The sequence below is a fragment of the Cyanistes caeruleus genome, chromosome 29 (genome assembly GCF_971803275.1).
Source record: "Cyanistes caeruleus chromosome 29, bCyaCae1.hap1.1, whole genome shotgun sequence".
NCBI lineage: Eukaryota > Metazoa > Chordata > Aves > Passeriformes > Paridae > Cyanistes > Cyanistes caeruleus.
In genome coordinates, this window is record NC_141729.1 from 4,387,856 (window position 1) to 4,407,646 (window position 19,791).

At 50.9% G+C, this 19,791-nt stretch overlaps 1 protein-coding gene across 7 annotated transcripts in view; it reads right to left on the bottom strand.

Annotated features, from left to right (window-relative positions):
- Positions 1-183: 183 nt before the first annotated feature.
- AAK1 (AP2 associated kinase 1) overlaps positions 184-19,791 on the bottom strand; it is a 60,010-nt gene continuing 40,402 nt past the window's right edge. For 2 of the 7 annotated variants that reach the window (XM_086865208.1, XM_086865207.1), the window contains one exon: positions 184-5,971. In XM_086865208.1, the coding sequence (XP_086721334.1) occupies positions 4,857-5,971 (1,115 nt within the window). In that variant the 3' untranslated portion in view covers positions 184-4,856. Of the gene's footprint in view, positions 5,972-8,962; positions 10,957-12,502; positions 12,608-14,466; positions 14,578-15,388; positions 15,491-16,447; positions 16,550-19,791 lie in introns of those variants that run through there. The other 5 variants (XM_086865209.1, XM_086865212.1, XM_086865210.1 and 2 more) reach the window with 5 other exon arrangements.

The window sequence follows — 19,791 nt, forward strand, 5'->3', positions numbered from 1 at the left end:
GCTCTGTCCTGCCCTGCATAGGAAAGGTTCTCTCTGGAATAGAAACCGAAACATCCTCTGCTGCAAGATCACTTTGACTTTACAGCTGCCAGATAAAACAGCACGGCCAAACCCAGGCAGCACTTCAGTAGGAAGAACTCGTTCAAACCCAGATTCCAAGGAAGGCACAACAGAGACGGTGGCTGTCATCAGATACAGTTTTAATAAAATGTACAGAAGTTTACAAGTGGAACATTTCTTCATGATTACCAGGAACAGACAATCCCAAGCGGAGTGCAAAACTTGAGCCCAGGGATCTTCCAGGCAGGGGGGACAGAGGGGACTGGGGGAACGCGGCCCGTGGGACACCGTGTGTCACTGTGTGACTGTTGTCACCGTGTGTCATTGTTGTGTGTGACTGTTGTGTGTCACAGTGTGACTGTTGTCACCGTGTGTCACTGTGTGACTGTTGTCACTGTGTGTCATTGTTGTGTGTCACTGTTGTGTGTCACTGTTGTGTGTCACTGTGTGACTGTTGTCACCGTGTGTCACTGTATGTGTCACTGTTGTGTGTTACCGTGTGTCACTGTTGTCACCGTGTGTCACTGTTGTGTGTCACTGTTGTGTGTTACCGTGTGTCACTGTTGTCACTGTGTGTCACTGTTGTCACCGTGTGTCACTGTGTGACTGTTGTGTGTCACTGTTGTCTGTCACGGTGTGACTGTTGTCACCGTGTGTCACTGTTGTGTGTCACTGTAGTGTGTCACTGTTGTGTGTCACTGTTGTCACCGTGTGTCACTGTGTGACTGTTGTGTGTCACTGTTGTGTGTCACGGTGTGACTGTTGTCACCGTGTGTGACTGTTGTCACCGTGTGTCACTGTTGTGTGTCACAGTTGTGTGTCACTGTTGTGTGTCACTGTTGTGTGTCACTGTTGTGTGTTACCATGTGTCACTGTTGTGTGTCACTGTTGTCACCGTGTGTCACTGTTGTGTGTCACTGTTGTGTGTCACTGTGTGACTGTTGTCACCGTGTGTCACTGTTGTGTGTCACTGTTGTGTGTTACCGTGTGTGACTGTTGTCACTGTGTGTGACTGTTGTCACCGTGTGTCACTGTTGTGTGTCACAGTTGTGTGTCACTGTTGTGTGTCACTGTTGTCACCATGTGTCACTGTTGTCACCCTGAGGACCACAGCCATTCCCGGCTCCTGATGGACACAGTGGAGTTTGTCCCAGCACCAGACTCCGTGTGTGGGATGCTCCACCTGCTGCATCCCACCCCAGAGCGAGACCCCTGCCCTCCCTCCCACCCCCTCCCTTTGGAGCCACGGGATCAGGATCAGCATTATCCCTCGAGCTCCACAGGGAATATTTCCAGGTGTGTGTCAGGGTATTTACCCCCCTACCACAGAAACTACAGGCCGTGGGATATTTCTAGAAACGCTATTGCAGCTGCTCAGATTTCAGGAATGTGTTTCAGAACTGGAGCAGGATTTCACTGCCATGATATTACTGTAAAAATGCTTTGGGGTCTGTCAGTGTGCTTGAAGGCATCAATTTAACACCACCAGGAAAGAAACAAAAACCCACAAAAATCCAACTGCCCAGCACAAGAGTCTTTGGTGGAAGCTGAGTTAAAGGAAGCAATTAGCACTTTGGAGTGATTGAGTTCAGCAATTAAGCAGATCTCGCCTGTTTTTGCTGCTGTCACCAGAGCTCACACGGGCTCGGAGTGACCACAGGAGAGGGGACACGGGGACAGTCCCCAAAGTCCTGCTGGGGAGAAACATCCCCCAGCACCGGCCCAACGTCACGGCAGCGAGCACAGAGCCAGGTGCTTGTTTCACTCACACAGAAACTCTGATTAATCACTTGGAACAGAGGCTTTAGTGCATTCAGCGGGTGAGAACCAAGAGCCAGTCCCTCTCCCAGCAGCAATCCGCGATTGTCACAGGGAGGTGACAGCGCTCCGGGCCTGAGGACCCAGGGCAGTGAACACCTTTTCCTCCAGCATTACGAAGAGACATGAAAGCAGTTGTTCTTTTCAGAAAACTGATTTCAAAACACCCCATTGTGTATAAGACTGTGTAAGTCTTACTTCATTAAGATCACTGATTGTGTGGCAAATAATTAGCATGATTCTTCCCTATTCATTAAAACAGTAAGCTTCAGAGGCTGTGGAAATGAAATTTCCACTTCCAACTCATCACGCTGAGGCTGCGGCAGTGCAGGATTAGGGGGAACACAGGCTGGAAATGAGAGAAGTGTTAGAGTAACAGGCATTGAAATTGAGTTTTCTGCCCATAACCAGAAGTGCCATTACTTTATGAGTCACATGCAAAGATACAAATGAGCTGCCTCCACCCCCAGAAGAGATTTAAAACTGTTTCAGCCCCGGATGTGTCTGGCAGGATCATGAGTTCTGGGGGACAGTTATCCTGCTCTTCCTGTAAAGTGCCTGAAGGACAGAAAAGCTGCCGAAACGCCAGCTGGAAATTCAGCCTGAGCTAAACCGAGCAGGGCTGGAGTGGAGCCTGCACACCTCAGTGCACCTTCCCTTTCTCCAGGTGTGAAGGGACAGGAAAATGCTCCTCCAGCATCAGCTCCGTGGGACCTGGACGTGGCACTGACAGAACTCACTCAATTGCTCTGAAACAGCTTTTCAAGTAAAAATGAAGAGAAGGAAGGAGGACCAGTGAGCAGAGGTAACAGCAATGGTTTACACAGGGCAGCTGCTCACTCCAGCTCCTGTTCCACAGGCTCATCCCACAGCACCAAGGCCTGGCCTCGCTCCCAGCAGCTCCCGAGGGAATTGCAGAGCTCAGGCGCAGCTCCTGGCTCAGGGTGGCTGTGGCACAGACTTGTGGGGCTCTCACACTCACTCTCCTTCAATTCACAGTTTGCTCTCAGTCATTCTCCGTGCCTCTCACCGATTCTATCCAGCAACAACTCACTTGGGGGAACATATATTTAAAACAAAAACCAACTTTTGGATGTATATTTAAACAAAAAATGAAACAACAAAACATAGTAACAGCATCAGCTTTGCTGAAGAAACATCTCAGGGGAAACCCAGAAGCTTCTTTACAGTACTTCTGTTTTCAGGAGGTGGTGGTGGAGGACAGAAAGCACCAATATTTATATTGTTATATAATATTGTTAATACTGAACTGTGAATGCAGGGCAGGAGGGTCCCAGCTCCAGGAGCCCCCCTGACCTGGGCTCACTGTTCACCAGCAACTGGGAGCCAGCCTGGCCTCCCTCATTCCAGGGCTCTCCCTCCCCACCCACGGCTCCAACACCTCAGCCCAGGCTTTTCCCCACATCCAGCAGAACTCTTGGCTCATCTCTTGCAGCTGGAGATATTCTGGAGGGGAACTGAGTTAAGGGAAGAGGAAAACAGAGCAGCTGAGGTTTCTCTCCAAGCCATTGTCCCAGCAGGTGAGGCCTGATGAGTTTAATGCCTCAGCAGATTGGGAATTAAGGAGATAACAAAAGGTTGCAGCCATTAAGGGAACATCAAACAACTCCAGCATGGCCTGGGAAAGAATGAGGATCTATTGAACACCAGAGGCAAAGAGATCTCTAACCAACAGGAAATGAAATGAGCTACGTAACCTGGAAGCAATGAACATTCAACCAGTGAATTTCTATGGGGTTCTGACTGTACAAAATATGTGAAAAATCTGATCAAACTCATGTGTCATGGAATGATTTCCCCTGCACAGCCGGGCTGTGTGTGGCTGAAATTATTTCTGCTGCGCATCCCAGCCAGGAGTATCGGAATGCCTGGGTTGTTTAACACTAGAAATGTTGTTGGAGGGATTTTGCTGCTCCTGCACTTCTGGTGGCTGAGGCAGGAGTGGGGAACGAGCAGAGATCCATCAGAGCAGGAGCAGGGACCGGGACAGGCACAGGGAGCACCTGGACAGGAAAGGAACCTCAGTGAGCAGCTGGGAATGGGACAGAGGAACCGGGGGTTCTGCAGCGAGAGGAGGCGAGAGCGCTGGCAGGGCACCGAGGGCAGCGCTCTAATTCATTTATACTAATTAATTAATACTGTGAATACACATCTCTCCTTCACCATCAGCACATTTCCAGGTCCTACACCTCAGCATAGACCAGACAGGAAATACACTGTAATTTCACTGTGTAAAAGTGAAAGCTCTGCTGAATTGTTTGCGTGACCATTTGATTTTCCAGCAACAGAAAGAGCCTGATTGCTTTGCTGGGATCACAGCACCGAGTCCTTCCCTGCCCCTGGCCCCAGCCCTGGGGCAGCAAAGCTGTGCTGCTGCCCTGGCTCTGCTCTCACCAGCACTGCCCACGCTGGCACCACAGCCAGGGCACAAACCCAGCAGCACAGCTGGACCAGGGCTGCTGAGCAGCACAAATATCACTGACAGCAAGAATCACAACAACCCTTTAACCTCTCTAACCTCTGAAATCATCTGCTTTCCAGAGCATCAGCAAGTCCTGCTTGACTCGCTCTGTAATTAATAAACCTTTTAATTCATCTTGTAGTGCATTCCTCCACCCAGGAGCAGAAAATATGGAATACTGCTGGTTTGAGAAAAGCAACTGAAAAAAGAACTAAATGGAGGGAAGACAGTGAGAGGAGGAAGGTGAGAAGCAACTGGAAAGGATACAAGGATCCTGAGAGCCAGGCATTGGGACAAACATAACTTAAATGGTTCAGCTATATATCACTGCAAATAGAGTTCTGACCAAAAATAATAATTATTTTATGTATATATATACACACACACATATATATATGTATATGTATATATTGCTATGCCATCCAGTTGAGCTGAGAGGTTTGAGGTCCTGCACAAGGCTGTCCTGCAGGCAGCACAGCCTCCAGCTCCCGGCACGTTAAGGCTTCTGCTTTGCTGCTTTGGAAGGGAAGGGCGCCGAGGCGAAGGGATCTGCACCAGGCAGCTCCGTAGTCCTGGAAGACAGCGGGACAACAGAGACAGAGCCCGCTATGGCCTGTCTGCTGCTGTGAGACACCACTTTGTGAGCAGCTATGGGCCTGGCCTCCAGGCCTGGCCCATCCTCAGGGCTGTAGTGCCGGGAATACTTGGACAGGGACTGAGGACGGAAAGGTTTGTTGGCCACGGAGCCCAGCGCGGCGTCCAGGCCCAGCGCGTGGCCGTGGCTCCTCTCGCCGGCCGCGTCGCCCTGCTCCGGCAGCGCTGCAGGGACGCTCTCCTGGGCCTCCACGGCTCTGGAGGAGCAGGGATGGACGCTGCCCGGCTGAGCAAAGCCAGCAGGAGGATACGGAGCTCTCGGCGGGCCCACGGAGCCGTGTGCTGCTGAATCCAGGCACGGGAACACGGGCTGGGCTCGGCCATCGCCCCCTGGGCTCGGGAAAACGGGTGCTGGGAACGGCTCCTTGTGGAAAGTCAACTCCTCCATGCTCTTCTTCTTGGTGAAAGGGGCTCTCAGAAACACATCTGCTTCCTCTGGATGTCGCAGAGCCACGCTGCCCTTACAGATAAAAGGAGCTTTGGTAAAGACATCCACTTCATCGGGCACCTTCCTGGAGCTTCGGAAAGGAGCCGTGGCGAACACATCGGGCTCGTTAAAAACCTCCCCGCTGTGGAAAGCCGGGAACAGCATCTCCCCTGCTCGGGCCTGCGACTGGACATCTTCCTCGGAGGCCTCGTGCCTGGGCAGCGGCTGCAGGAACCCTGGGCACAGCTTGCCCGTCTCCTCCTCCTCTTCCGAATCCATCAGTAAAGGCCTGGAGCCGCTGCAATCCAGAATATCTCCCTCATGGTCTGTGCCCTCCCCTTCGCTGCTATAGAAGGAGCTGTTGCTTGAAGGACCATCCCTGGCCAAGTACTCTGACTCTGAGTTGTGCTGCACTTTCACCTCCAGCATCTCGGGCTGAGCCTTGTACAAAGTGAGTCCATCAGTGCCAGAATCTCCTTTACAGAGCTCAAGAGCTACGGCTGGGAAGGGGCCCGGATCCCTCTGAAGACCTACAAACACAAGAGAAGAGAGTTACTGAACCAGCTCCACCTCCTCGGTCAGCACAACGCAAGGTCCACGAGAACGTCACACTGCCCAGATGGAAACCACCACCATGCATGGAAAATGGGCAGGAGAGGGAGGGCAAATCCATGAGAAAATAATGCCAGGGAAGGTGTTTGCGGCACAGGGACACCACGGGTTCCACTGCTCGGAGGATGGGAGATGTGTGACACACGCATGGGCACGCACAGCATCCTCACACCATCCCACAGCTCCCTGTCCCACCCAGCCGTCACAGCGTGACAGCGCAGAGCGCTCCCCTTCCCAGCGCTGCCGCCCGAGGGGAGCTCCAGCAGACAGACAGACAGACACACAGCTTCTGTCATTCCATCCTGCACTGGAGCAGCCTCTCCTCCTGTGGGCTAGCCCACAGATGCGTGGAATTGCTTTGTGAAATACGTGGGGATGCCCCAGGACCTGCTGAAATAACAGGCTCGTTTCAAAGACTGAAGGTCAGCCTACAGCTTTTCAGTAAATCCTAAGCAGCAGGTATTTTAGTAGCAGCTATTCTTTTTAACCACTGCCAGACAAATGGTTTTTGAACACTCCATACCATGACTTCAAATCGAGGATGGTAACTCCAATGACCTGGCTTGTTTCTGCATTAGCACAACAAGGCAGGGCAAGGAGAGGATGTCCTGCCCTTCTCCAGCTCCAAGAGCCCACCAGGAGGCTGGGTTTGCCTTAGGACTCACACAGACAAAACAGAAGATTTCTTACCTTCACAGAACTACAGGCAGGTTAGAAGTGTGTCATTGGACTCGTTAGCAAGAGGATAGGAGAAAAATCACATGAAAACTAAAACAGGAGGAATTGCAGGAAGAACAAGGAGGGCGAGGAGGCTGCTTGGTACCCAGGGTGAGCAATGCACCACCAACACACCCTGCAGAGACAGAACCTCGCCCAGGGAACCCTGCCCAGGTGAACTGTTCATGTTTGCACTCCCATCACAGCCCTCAGGCACTGCTTCTCCACCACATCCATGGATACACAAATTATCCCCTTCTCTGGCACTGCTCACGAGTAAAGACACAGCAGCCGTTCATTAGGCATCAAAACCAGCATTTATTTATTGGGAAACTCCAGCTGGGTACATGACACTGCTAAATAAGGACAGTGCAGATATGGAACATTTGATCAGTTACTCTACAGAAGTGCCCTCTCTGTCTCCTGCAGCCCATGTTTTCCCTCAGGTGCCACTCTGGGGTCCCAGGAGTGTGGTCCCACACTGGCCAGGGGTCACTGGGACCTTCTGAGACTCAGGCTGGCCCAGAACACACTCTGCAGGTATTCAGAGAGAAACCTGAAAGAGCTTTACCCCAGGTGACAGCCCTGGCACCTGCAGCTCCCCCAAGGAAAACACTGCCCTGAAGTGGCAGAGTACTGAAATAACCAAGAGGAAAACTGGAAAATATTTATTCCCTATTACAAGAGGCAGAACAGCCACCACAATGGTGAGGATCTCACCTCTGGAGCACAGCCCAAAACAAAGGTCAGGGGAGACAGAGAAATTCCTGGAGTCTAAAGCTATTCTTTTACCAGGAAACTCCTGGTTTCATCAAGGCCAAGTCAGGCAGGACTCAACATCCAGGAGCAGGGAGCTGTTACCAGTGTGCAGAATTACTACTTTAGAATTTTAAAGGGGTAAAAACATTTATCACTCCTTCATTCTTGCGCTGTAGAGATTTTCCTTGTATTCCAGTTCCTAGAAGCAAACTGTTCCAACTTCTGGAAGCAATCTCATTAAAAAGCAATACAGAACCACCCCCACACACAGCCCAGCACCAGGGGTCAGGGACACCTGTGGCACTGCACAATTTGCAGGATTGTTTCTGCTCAAAGTGAGAGACCTGGGGGCAGATCCAGAGCCCTCAGTTCCAGAGGAGAAGGAATTTAATGCTGCACCTCTGGCACATTTGTACAGCCAACTGCACCAGGCAGGAATTCCACACACCAACCCACGTCCCACGTCCCAGCAGCTCAGGAACTCTGACCCTGCACACCAAGAGCATCCTCCAGCTCCCCTCAGCTGTGCCATGCCCCAGCCAGAGGTCACACGAGTCCTGTTCAGGGCACAGACCCTCCCCAAAAAACACAAGGGCACAAAAACCACTCCTGTGCTGGGCAGGAGCAGCAGCCCCACAGCAGGGATGTCCCCAGAACAATCCTGAGAAGACCTGGACAGCCCAAACCCAGGAGGCTGCCCCTTCTGTTCTGGGACAGAAAACACAGTGTTTGCTCCCAACACAGTGGACATTGTCAGAAACAGGGTGGCTGATGGAATTTGTGCTCAGCTGCCTGAAGACCAACAAGGAGGTTTCCAAAGGCCCTTCCCAACCTGAGCCCCTGAGAGGAAGCAAGAGCCAACACCAAAATTCCAACTATTCCTCTGAACCTTTGCCAAACCCAGAGCTTGTTCCTGCAGCCGAAGCACAAGGCTGAGTGGAAGGGAGATTGCTCCACGTGCTGTGCTTGTGTCTGCAGCACCCAGCACAGGCGATGGCAGCAGCCCCAGCACGAGGGCACAGCTCAGGGCACGGCACAACGGCCCTGCTGGGGTTCCACCAGACACCTCCTGACCCCAGAGCCCTTCAGAGGGGCACCAACACCTCCCCTGGCTCCAAACCAGCTACAAAACACCGATCCTCAGCCCCTCAGGGGAATACCAGGCACCAAACACGTCCCACGGGAGTTCACTCTGTGCCCTCAGAGCTTTCACACAAACTCCTCAGTTCTGCACCAGCACTGACCCAGAGCCCGTGGGACGTTCACAGGATCTGCAGAGTTTAAAACAAATCCCCAATCTCCACTCATCTCTCATTTCCATTCGCTCTGCAAACACCTGGTGAATATTTCCTGATGAAGGAGGTCTAAGAACAGACCTAAAATCTCGTATTTCCACCCACACCCATGAACAGCTACTTGAAAAAGCAATAAAATAAACATTCACATCTGCTTATTTAATAGCATTATTAACAACCCAGTGCATTTGTCATTTTTTCCAGAACCCTTGAACAAGCGCCATTAGATTTAAAATCTTAAACATTCTTTAAAAGTACTTTAATTCACAGAAATCTTTGTTTCTAATATACAGTAGATGGTTACTTTTTTAAAATCCATTCTCTTTTCATATAATCTCAGTATCTGACTATACAATAACTTTCTATCTATAGCGTCTTCATGTTTTCCAGTCCAGCTTGCCTGTGCTTTAGGAATATAAAACAAAAAAATAATAAAGTTCTATCCACAATTTTACTAAGGTCATTTCCATAGTTCTCATGTAAAGCTTCTCTTGGAAAGTGCAGTATACACATGTAATGATACAACACACTTAAGCAATACTTTTATTAATAAGTGTAGGTTTTAAAAGAAGAGTAATGTAGAGACACAACCGATGGGAGCTCTATGTACAGAATTTGTTAAACTAGGTGTTGGGGTGGGGAGGAGGAGATGGAGAGAGGAAAGGAGGAGTCACAAACTCGGGGCACTTCCCTTCCCAGCGAGGTCGGCACAGACACATTCAGTCGCTCGCACTTTCGCACTGTCACTAATACAGCTACAAACACAAACACGGGGAGCAGGAAGCTGGGGAGAATTCCACTACAGAGGAAGAGTCCTTCTGCTCACAGAGGGCTTTCAAATACGAGATAGAAATTCTGGATTTCATGGGAAGCCAAGGAGAACGAGGTGAGCGTGTCCAGCTATCGACAAACCGAGCGTGTGAGGGGGGAAAGAGAAGGGAGAACCCACGGAGTTGTAGCAGCACTGATTGGAACCCCCTGAACCGAGTGCATGCGTGTTCACAGAGAGACTGGGGTGCAGAAAGGCCCACAGGGATCTTGGTCTACTGAAACAATGGCTCCATACTGAACTGGGGTGCACTATAGCAGTTACAAGAGAAAATGGAGAACCCAGAACAGATACCAGATGCTTGACTAAAACCAGGATTAAAAATAGACAAACAGCCGTAGGACAATTTGTTTCATACACAATTTACATCAGGTTGAGGGGATTTTCTTCCAGTCAAACACAGAAAAGAAGTCACAGAAAATACATCTGCTGTTGCCACAGCGCCCTTTTCACCCAAAGAAAGGTCAGTGAAACACCAGCCACAGCCATACTCACATGGATTTGGTTCAAAACCTTGTCACGCTTCACTTAGGGTCATTTCTGCAGCTTTAACAATCTGGTTTTTTACCTTTTTTCTTTTCTCTGGTTTTCCCTCCCCCAGGAAGCGCAGTTTGTTCCCAGCAGGGTTGTTAAACAGCAAACCACGAGCTGGGGGCATCTGGAAAACTCTTCATGTGCCCCATGACCAGAGTACGGCCGGGAACTCGGGGCTTCCTCCTCCTCTGAAGCAACTCAGAGCCACCAGCTCTGCTGGCCCGTGTCCTGCAGCTGGGGCAAGTCCCTGCCCCTGACACCTGGCCCTGCTCCTGCCCAGCCCTGGGGAAAGGGAGCAGAGCCTGGGCTGTGCTGCTCTCGCCCTGCTCGGGGAGAGGAGATGGGGAAGGGTCACAGAGCAGCCCCAGCTCCCTGAGCAGGGCCAGGAGGGATCTCCAGCTGCTCCCCTGGACATGGCACAGGGCACAGGAGCTTCACCAGCCTCAGACAGAACCTGGAGAAGCCAGCCACAATCCTCCCCAGGCCACGGGAAGCCAGGGACAGAGGTGGCTGGCTCTTTCCTGTCGGCAGATTTTTTCTCTTAATTAAAGGAATAAGAAAGAAAAAAAGAAAAAAGCAAAGCCCCAAAGAAGCACAACGGAAGGAAACTCTTCTGGCAATGAGACCGGAGGTTTGGGTACGTTACAGAAACTGCTTCTGCTACTGTGTCACTGCTACAGGTCTATGAGCTGATCCACCAGCAGCAAAGACCTGGCTATGTTGGGAAGACTGGACTCAGAGCTTCCACTGTTGTTTCTAGAATGCCCACCTGAAAGTGTGAGAGATAGGAATTCAGTATTGAGCAAGACACACACACACACGCGACAGTTTCAGAAGTTCAAGAGCAAGAAAGAAAGAAAAAAGTCAAAGCAAAACAGAAAATTTGCTCAAGCTCTTCTCGTTTTTTGTACCATGACAGCAATGAATCCCCTGCTCGCTCTTCCACCCTCTCCCCCCAGACCAAACCAGCACAGCAGCCAACAAATCCCAACAAACCAGATTTAACCAGAACCCTGTCCTTAATAAGGGATCTCGAAAGCAATTCAAGGACTCCCACAGCCCACAGAAAGGACAGGTCAAGATTTTAAATCTTGAAATCTGGTTGCTATTTTAGGAGCATCTTTGGGTGCTGTGAGCTGCTTCCAGCAGAGCTGGGCTGTTGTGGGACCTTCTGTACCTGGAACTGGGGTATTAAAGGACAGAACCACAGAATGGTTTGGGCTGGAAAGGACCTGAAAGACCCCCTGGACTCAAGCTGGCCTATCCTGGCAGAAATCTCTGACTTCCAGCAGGAGTTTGTAATGTCTGAACTGTTTTAAGGAGTGTCAGCCTCTGAAAGCCAAGACTAGTGCAGAGCAGGGGTTCAGCACATTCCTGCTGTGACCAAAAGTGGGAGTTTGGGAAGCCAAAAGGTTCTGTGACCAAATTGAAAAAAAGAAGAAAAAAACCTTTTATAAAAAAAAACAAAAAATGTCCTGGATTTGTCTTTAAACCTCCACAAGTACATCAAAAAATCCTTTCAATGGGGTGACTGCAGAGAGGGAACTCAGCTCACTGATCCTTCACTGGCCAGGTGTGAAACACTGCCTGCTGCTGTCCCTGAAGAGCTCAGCACAATTGCTGCTGTTAATCCAACAGTGCTGCAGGTTCCTCAAACCCCCATGGGGCTGAGGCTGCTGGAAAAGATCTCCTCAAGGGGATCTGGGGCCAGAATGATGAAAATGAGCAGCTGCCCAGTCACTGCCTGCTCAGAGCTCCTCTGAAGAGGTGGGGACATGGACCAAACTCCTCACACTCAGTCCCACCTTTCAAAGACACCAACCAGAAGTGAAAAAGCCTCACTTCCAGCAGGACTTTTGAGCTACAGAGGATTATTATTATTATTATTATTATTATTATTATTATTATTATTATTATTATCATCATCATCATCATCATCATCATCATCATCATTCTTTCTTGTGCCTCATGCCAAGCTCACCTAAAAGCCCAAAGGCTTGGGCAGTCAGAAGGGGAGGACACAGCTCTCACTGCACTCAGTCACTGAGGGCTCTGTGCCCTTCTGGCAGGCAGAAGAAATGGAGAAATCACCCCATGGGAACTCAAATATTGCATGGCTGGTCTGGGACATGGAAATCTCCCAAGCAGAGAATCTACAGGAATTTCAAGGCCAAGGTATCTCACACCACACTGATGGTATTTCACAGCTCAGGACTTGAACTAGTCACATGTCCTGCAGCACCACCCAAAACTAATTTATATATTCACTGTTTGCCTTTTTTCCTTCCCTTTTTCACTCTCACATCCTGGCTTACCTTGTGAATTTTTGGATATCAACACTGGAATTGGATCAAACTCATCTTCTGTCACTTTCTCAGAGCCCTCAGGAGCATCAAAGCCTGATATCAGGTTAGTATCTTCTGCAGCATAGAAGAGAAATAAGGGTAAAGAAGCAAAGACAGCAGAGAGGCTGGTTAGAATTGCCAGGAAGTGTTAGAACATCTTCATGTTTTCAGAGACAGCATTTAGAAGCAGGAGTTTTATTTAAAAGGTGAAATAAAATTGGTAAGTTTGGGTAGGAAAGAAGAGAGACAATTAAATACAGAAGTGGAAGGGATCAAACCAAACCAAGCAAGCCAAGTCACAAGACCCAGAACAAAACCTGACCAGTCTGAAGGCTCAGCTGGACAGTTGGAAGCCGTGGCAGAGGCCTGGGGTAAGCTCCCAAGGACTGAAGGTGTTCTTTGTCATGAGCATGGTGTGAGAGCTCAGTCTGGCTCTCTGGCTCCCAGCTCTCATGCACAGGGAGAGGAAAAGGGCTGGGGGGAAAGAAAAAAACCACAGAAGAAATTCCAGTCATCTACATGAGACAAAACCCTGACCTTTCACAGGCAGCAATAAAACAAGGGCAACATGAAGTCAGATTCCCAAATTTACCTGCCTGGAAGTCTGGACATCACACCCAGATGCTGTGAGAGATTTTCCAGAGGCCCCTAGGGCAGTTCTGGGAGATAATTCCATTGATTTCAAACCACATCAGCTGCACTTCAACACTTGGTGGGAGGCACTTTCACCCATCTCCAGAGATGAGATGATTTATCCACCTCATCAGGCAATTATGTACCCTCAGAGCCTCTCACATCACTCCTTGTTCCTTCAGACACTCAAATACCCTCCCAGATCTGTTCCTCAACTCTGCATGAAGGATTTCTGAGAGCCCAGCAAGGACACATCAACCTGACAGTTCCTGTGAAGAGGAACATTCTGGTCTGACTCCTGGTGGGAATTAGAGATTTCTACCTAAAGCTGACCAGGATTTAATAGGTTTGGGGAGAGATGAGCCAAGAAAGTGCTCGTGGCACTGCTCTGTGCTCTGGAGAATCAGAGCCAGGGAAAACAACCCCCAAATGCTGTGGGAGGGCAGTGCAAAGTGCCAAACACACAAAGGTTTATCTGCCCAGGAACTGCCACCATCACCAGTGTTTTACCTGTGCCTCTTCCCAACACCCTGGGAGCTCCTGCAAGGATCCCACTCCCATTTCTGCAGCTCCAGAGGCTGCTCAGGGCACTGCCCAGCTGGGGACAGCCCTGAGGACAGGGACAGCCCCATTTCCATGGCATTTCTGCAGCTCCAGAGGCTGCTCAGGGCACTGCCCAGCTGGGGACAGCCCTGAGGACAGGGACAGCCCATCCAAAGCCCTGCAGCTCGGCTCAGTGACTTGTGCCACCCCAAGCAGAAGCATCCTCGCTGCTCTCACACACACAGAACCTGGTGCTGAACTCAGCAAATGCAGATTCAGGGACCCTGAAGGCTCAGCACCAATCCCAGAGCCAGGGAAGGCAGCAGTGGCAGGGCTGAAGGATCAGCTCAGAGCCCAGGTGCCAGTAACTGCTCCACACACATTTCAGTGCAAAGCAAAGTGCCACAGGAGGTTATTACAGCACTGAGCAACTGCAACAACTGCCTGTTGAACCCAAAAGCCCCATGGGCAGCACAAACTCATTCTCAAGTGCCACCAAGTGTAAAAATTTATTGCAGACTGTTTTTGCAGCAATTCCTCCGAGGCCAGAGCATTTCTGCTGCCATAGGGATACTCACAAGTGAGCAAAGCACCCAGGAATCAGCTCTGGGCCCCTCTTTCAAGGCAATGAACTGCCCTGAAGTCCTGGCCTTCCCCCTCAGATTCTGTGTCATGTTTGCTGTGACACCACAGCTGTTCCTGTAAACCAGGAGCAGCTTCATGTCAGCTCCAGGCCAGGGACAAGAGGGCCAGTTTACCTTTGTGAGGCTGAGCTGCAAAAGCTACGGGAGCAAACTCATCCAGGAGGTCAGCAGCAGGGTTAGAGAGCAGAGAACAGTCAAGCAGAGAGTCTTCCCCAGTGAGAGAGTCTGGATCCAGGTGAGCATCCCAGGGTGGCATTGAACAGGACACAAAGAGTGTTAAGCTCAGGTTCCCACATTCCCCTTCACCCTCACGCAGGGATGAGCACAGCTTTGGTGCAGAACCAGCACGAACGCTGCCATTTCTTGTGGTGGAAGAGATTCCACTGCTCTCAGTGAGGGCAGAGAGTCCCAGCAGGGCTCTGTCTCTCTGAAGCTGAACAAAGGAGTCCCACAGAGCCAGGTTAAAGTGGGAGCTCTGCAGAGAGGGGAGCTCCCACCCCAGGGCAGTCCCACCAGGCTCCTCTGAGAAGAGCCGAGTCCAGCTGCTGTGGGAAGTGGCCCAGTCAAGGCTGCACAATGAGAAAGGGCCAGGAGTCTCTTCTTGCCCCCCTGGGACAAACCAGTGACTGCCCCCGAGTTCTAAACCACTTCATGGGAGCCGTGCAGCAGCACCTACGGGTCTGATGGTGGGCTCAAGGAACACTGGGCCATGGAATCACGGATTCTGCTGAGTGGGAAGGGACCCACAGGGATCAGAGCCCAGCTCCTGGCCCTGCACACACACCCCAAAATCCCAGCCCTGGGAGCAGTGTCCAAACCCTGCTGGAGCTCTGGCAGCCCTGGGGCCGTGCCCATCCCCTGGGGAGTGCCAGCACCCTCGGAGTGGGAAGAACCTTCTCGTTCCTCCCAAGGAGGTGAGAAGCACAGAGCACTCCCTGAGCAAGGCCCCAGTGCCAGCAGTGGCAGAGCAGCCCCTGTGGGAGCAGCCAGAGCTCTCTGGTGCTCAGAGCCCCCCAGCCCCTCCTGCCTCACCAACCTGTTCTGTTGGAGGCCACCGACTCGCTCTGGGACACGAGGCGCTGGGGCAGCGGCGCCTCCAGCCCCGGGATCAGGCTCTCCACTGCTGCGTCAGCTTTTCCTTTCCACAGGGGCACAACAGCACAGGAGAAGCCAGAGGTTAGTTTGCAAGGAAAAGAGAAGGAGGAACTGAGGCAGGAGTTGTCTGAATCTTGTACTGACCCTGTAAGTGTCAGCTCAAGGGTTTGTTTGGTTTTGAGCCCTTTTCTTTATTTTAATTTGTACAAGCCCAATTTGAAATGCCCAGAAGGTGGAACAGCAGGTCACTAACACCTGCCCTGCAGCTGAACAGAAAGAAAATATCCACAAGATCCTCGTCCAGCAAAAGGAAAACAGTGACCATTGGACTCCCCTTGCATTCAGATCATTAAAATTCAGACAACTGCCAGAAACTGCAAAAGCAGAAGAAGTTTTACTATTACAGGTAGTCATGTCCTTCCTTTCTATGAGAGCCACAGGTCACACCCACCCACAGGAGCAGCTGGTGACAACAACCTGCAGCCTGCAATCAGTGTCTGCACCTGGCAAGTGGATAAAAACAATTCTGCAGCACTCCAAAGCCCTGACCCTGCCTGGAGCCTGCTGCATCCAGGCTCACAGCAGCCTGGCACGTTTATTCCCAGCACTCCCCAGGTCCAGGGAATGCTGTTCTTCCTCCTCATCCTGCTGATCCATGGAGACAGACCAGCTCAGTGCCCGGGCCATGGTTAAACACAAAATCTTGGCCAGAAATAAAGGTGTTTTTGCCATTTTCCTCGATCAGTAATTAACATTCTTCTACCAAGAGAACACCACAGGCACGGCTGTGCCACGTCACTGCTGCCAGATCACCTGGAGTCCAGGGACAGACACCAAACCCACAGTGCCCATCTCACAGAGAAAAGGCAGATGTGTCTCAGCACCATCCACCACCTCCCTGAGGCTGTCCCCCAGCAGCAGGGGCTGTTCTGGGAGCCAGGGCTGGCCATGCAGGGCAGGACATGCGTGTGGCACGGAGGGGACAGGGCTGGGGCGTTACCATTGACAGCGTCTGACGTGCTGCCGAAGGGGTCAGCCAGAGGCAGGAGCTCGGGGAGCAGGAGTGCAGGCTCAGGAGATTTGAGTCCCTCAATCAGTTTTTCTGGGGCAAGCAGGAAAAGGAGGGAGGGAGGCAACAGAGAGAAAAAGCAAAAGAAAGAAAAAGACAACGTTAATCGGGTGCTCAGTTCACGGCTCGCCGTGAGCCCGAGGATTGTCTGCACCACGGGGTGTACAAACGGCTCCAGAACAGAACCCACAGAATGGCCTGGGCTGCAAAGGACCTTCCAAAGCTCATCCCACCCCTGCCACAGGCAGGGACACCTTCCACAAACCCAGCTTGCTCCAAGCCCCGTCCAACCTGGCCTTTGACACTTCCAGAGGTGGAGCAGCCACGGCTCCTCTGAGCAACCTGTGCCAGAGCCTCACCAGCCTCATCACAAAGAGATTGTGTCTTTAATCTAAAACCCACCCTCCTCCAGTTTAATCATCCCTTGTCCTATCACAACAGGGCCTGCTGTGAAGTTTGTCCCCCAGAATCACTCAGAGGCATCAGAGGCCACAGAAGAGAGGTGAGGACATCCTCACCCTCCTGTCCCCAAGGAGCCACCGAGGAACAGCTCACAGCTCTGGCACGGCCACAGTTTATTATTAAAGTTTAATATGCTGAACCCCACATTTAAGAAGCAATCTTGCCCTCCCTGCCTTCCCTGTGCTGGAATCTTTGGCAGTGTTTGTGTAAGGAGGAGACAGAAGAGCTGAGAGCCTGAGGAAGGAGCTCAGCCCCAGGAGCAGGAGCAGCTCTGAGACCCTGCAGCAGAGCCTGCCCTGGGCTCACAGAGCTGCCCAGGGACCCAGCAATTTACAGCAGCTTTCACATCACAGTGTCACTCCCAGCAGCACAGCTCCTCAGCTTCCCGTTAGCCTCACAGACAGCCTGGGCAAGAAGTTAATCTCAATTATTCATCTGGTGGATGAGTGATTCCCCAATCACAAACCAGATCTGCAGAAATGAGATTAATTATTTAGCTTTCACAGGGGTTGCTTCCCAGAACAAGAAGAGGTAAAGAACAATTTCAGGATTTACTAGAAGTACTAATCACCTGCAGAGGAACAGCTCTGATAAAATTTCCTCCACATGGACAAATCTGGCCACTCCAACTCATTGAAATGATTCCATTTACAATCTAACATTAGAATGTTATCCAACTGTTACAGCTATATTTTAATTTTTGAGTTCACAGGTTGGTGTTATTATTTATTACCCAAAGAAACCCTGCTCACAACTGCACAAAAGCACAGGAATCCTGCTGGATAAGACATGCTGAGAACACCAGAGTTACACTTCTGCATAAGTGGGAATAATATCCATCCTTTTCTATTGCCCAGTATAAATAATAAAACAGTCTAATGGCTTTGGAACTGGTTATTCAAAGCAGGACAAATTCTACTCCCCATGAGAAAGCCAACAACTGAAGCAAGCAGGAGGGGAAGGAGACCTGAAGACCTGTCCAAGAGGAGTTCTGTCATTACAGGCCTGGAAAAGGTCAACTGAAAGGCAAATGTGATGGGAACAGCAGCCCTGATACCCAGGAACTCTTCCCACCTGTAGGAATATCCATTTCAGAGGCTGGATTTGCATCCAGGTGCCAGCCCTGGCTCCTGTGGCACAGAGAGGGGACAGGCTGGGAGCAGGGGCACCAGGAGGTGTGAGTGCTGCCAGAGCAGGGCTAAGGAGGCTGGAATTGCTTCCAACAGTGCAGATCTTCCCTGGAACACTCTGGAACTGCCCCAGACAGGTCCCAGAACTGCCTGGTGAGCTCAGCCATGTTTTTATAACCACAAGATTCAGAGAACAAGTGTGGTGTTCTGCCCACGTGTTCATTCTCTCTCCTGCCCCAGGGCGCAGATGGTTTTATGCAAAGCTGTCAGTGGTTCTCTGCCTGATTTTGTTTCTTGTCTCCCAAAATCTCCTCTCCTGCCTCCTCCAGTGCTGCTGCTGATCTGCCAGTGCTGTTCCAGGGAGCCACTGCACCCCTCAGTGAATGATAAAGGAACTTTTATCCCCTTTCAGTGAGGCTGAGAAGCTGAACAAAAACAAGGAGGTGTGAGGATGAATGGGGAAGGAGATGAAGTGCCTCAAACCCAACAGACAAACCCAGACCATTCCTGTGCAGACAAATGAACAAGCCCCAAACAAGGTTAAGAAAAGGTAACCCATGACAGAGGTATTTGACCTCAGTTCCAGCTGGGAAATGAATGTTTTACGCAGTCACTGTGCTCCCACTTGAAGCTGCTGCCTCTTGGAGATCTCCTGTTCCTCAGCCAGCCTGTGGAAAACGTGCCAGCTGCTTTCCAGCCACAGGAAAGTGAGTCTGACCCAGTTCAGGACGAGCTGACCGCTGCTGTTTCACGTTTGGTTGGGTTTTCTGCTTTGCCCCATTTCAGCCCTGCCAGGGCAGGTTTGCAGCAGCCAGGGATGGTTTAACCATGGCGAGCTTCTAGAAGGTGTCTAAGCTTAAAAGCACAGAGGGGGATTAAAAAGTGCCCTCACAGCCCCTTGCTGCCACACACTGCAGCCTTTCAGAATGTGAAACATTTGTCAAGTTCCCTGTTCCTCACAGTTAGAAATTACTGATTGTTTCCTGTCAGAGAAAGCAAAACTGCTGCAGAAAAAGCAGAGCCAGAGCCTGCAGCTGATGGGTCTTGGAGCATCCCCAAGAGGCTGCTGCTGGTGGCTTCTGAGCCTGAAAACCAAATCACTTCCTCCAGAAATGACAGCAAGAGCCTCTCCTCTGACTTGCACCAACGTAAGAAGGATGTGAAGCCATTAAATGAACTCTGGATTTGTATCCTGGGACAAGCAAACAGCCCAAACTCCATGCACTGGCTGAGAAGCACGGCTTTGGACAACCCAGTGAGAAAGTGCTGACCTTTCCTTCAGATCCCTTTTCTAACACATGCACAGAGCTGATGAGTTCACAGTCAGGCAGTTTGCACCTGCAGCCACCACTGCCACAGACTCTGCTGCCATGCTGATTTTATTGCTGGCCACACTCCCCTTCAGCCACAAATACACAGAAAGCACTTTAAGAAACACCAGAGTTAGGAAAAAAAAGACCAGTCAAGAGATGGGGGAGGCTTTGGGTTAGACCAGGCTATTAGAAAGAAAAAGAACTCCTGAAAACTCGCAAGTTAAGAGGGAGCAGAGGGCAGGGCTCTGTGCCAGGGTGAGGCACGTGCCCGAGGCAGGGGGGCAGCTGCAGCACACACAGGGCTGGTACTCACTGCAGGGCTGCCCTGGCACAGCACACACAGCTCAGGAGAGCACACAGCTCAGGAGAG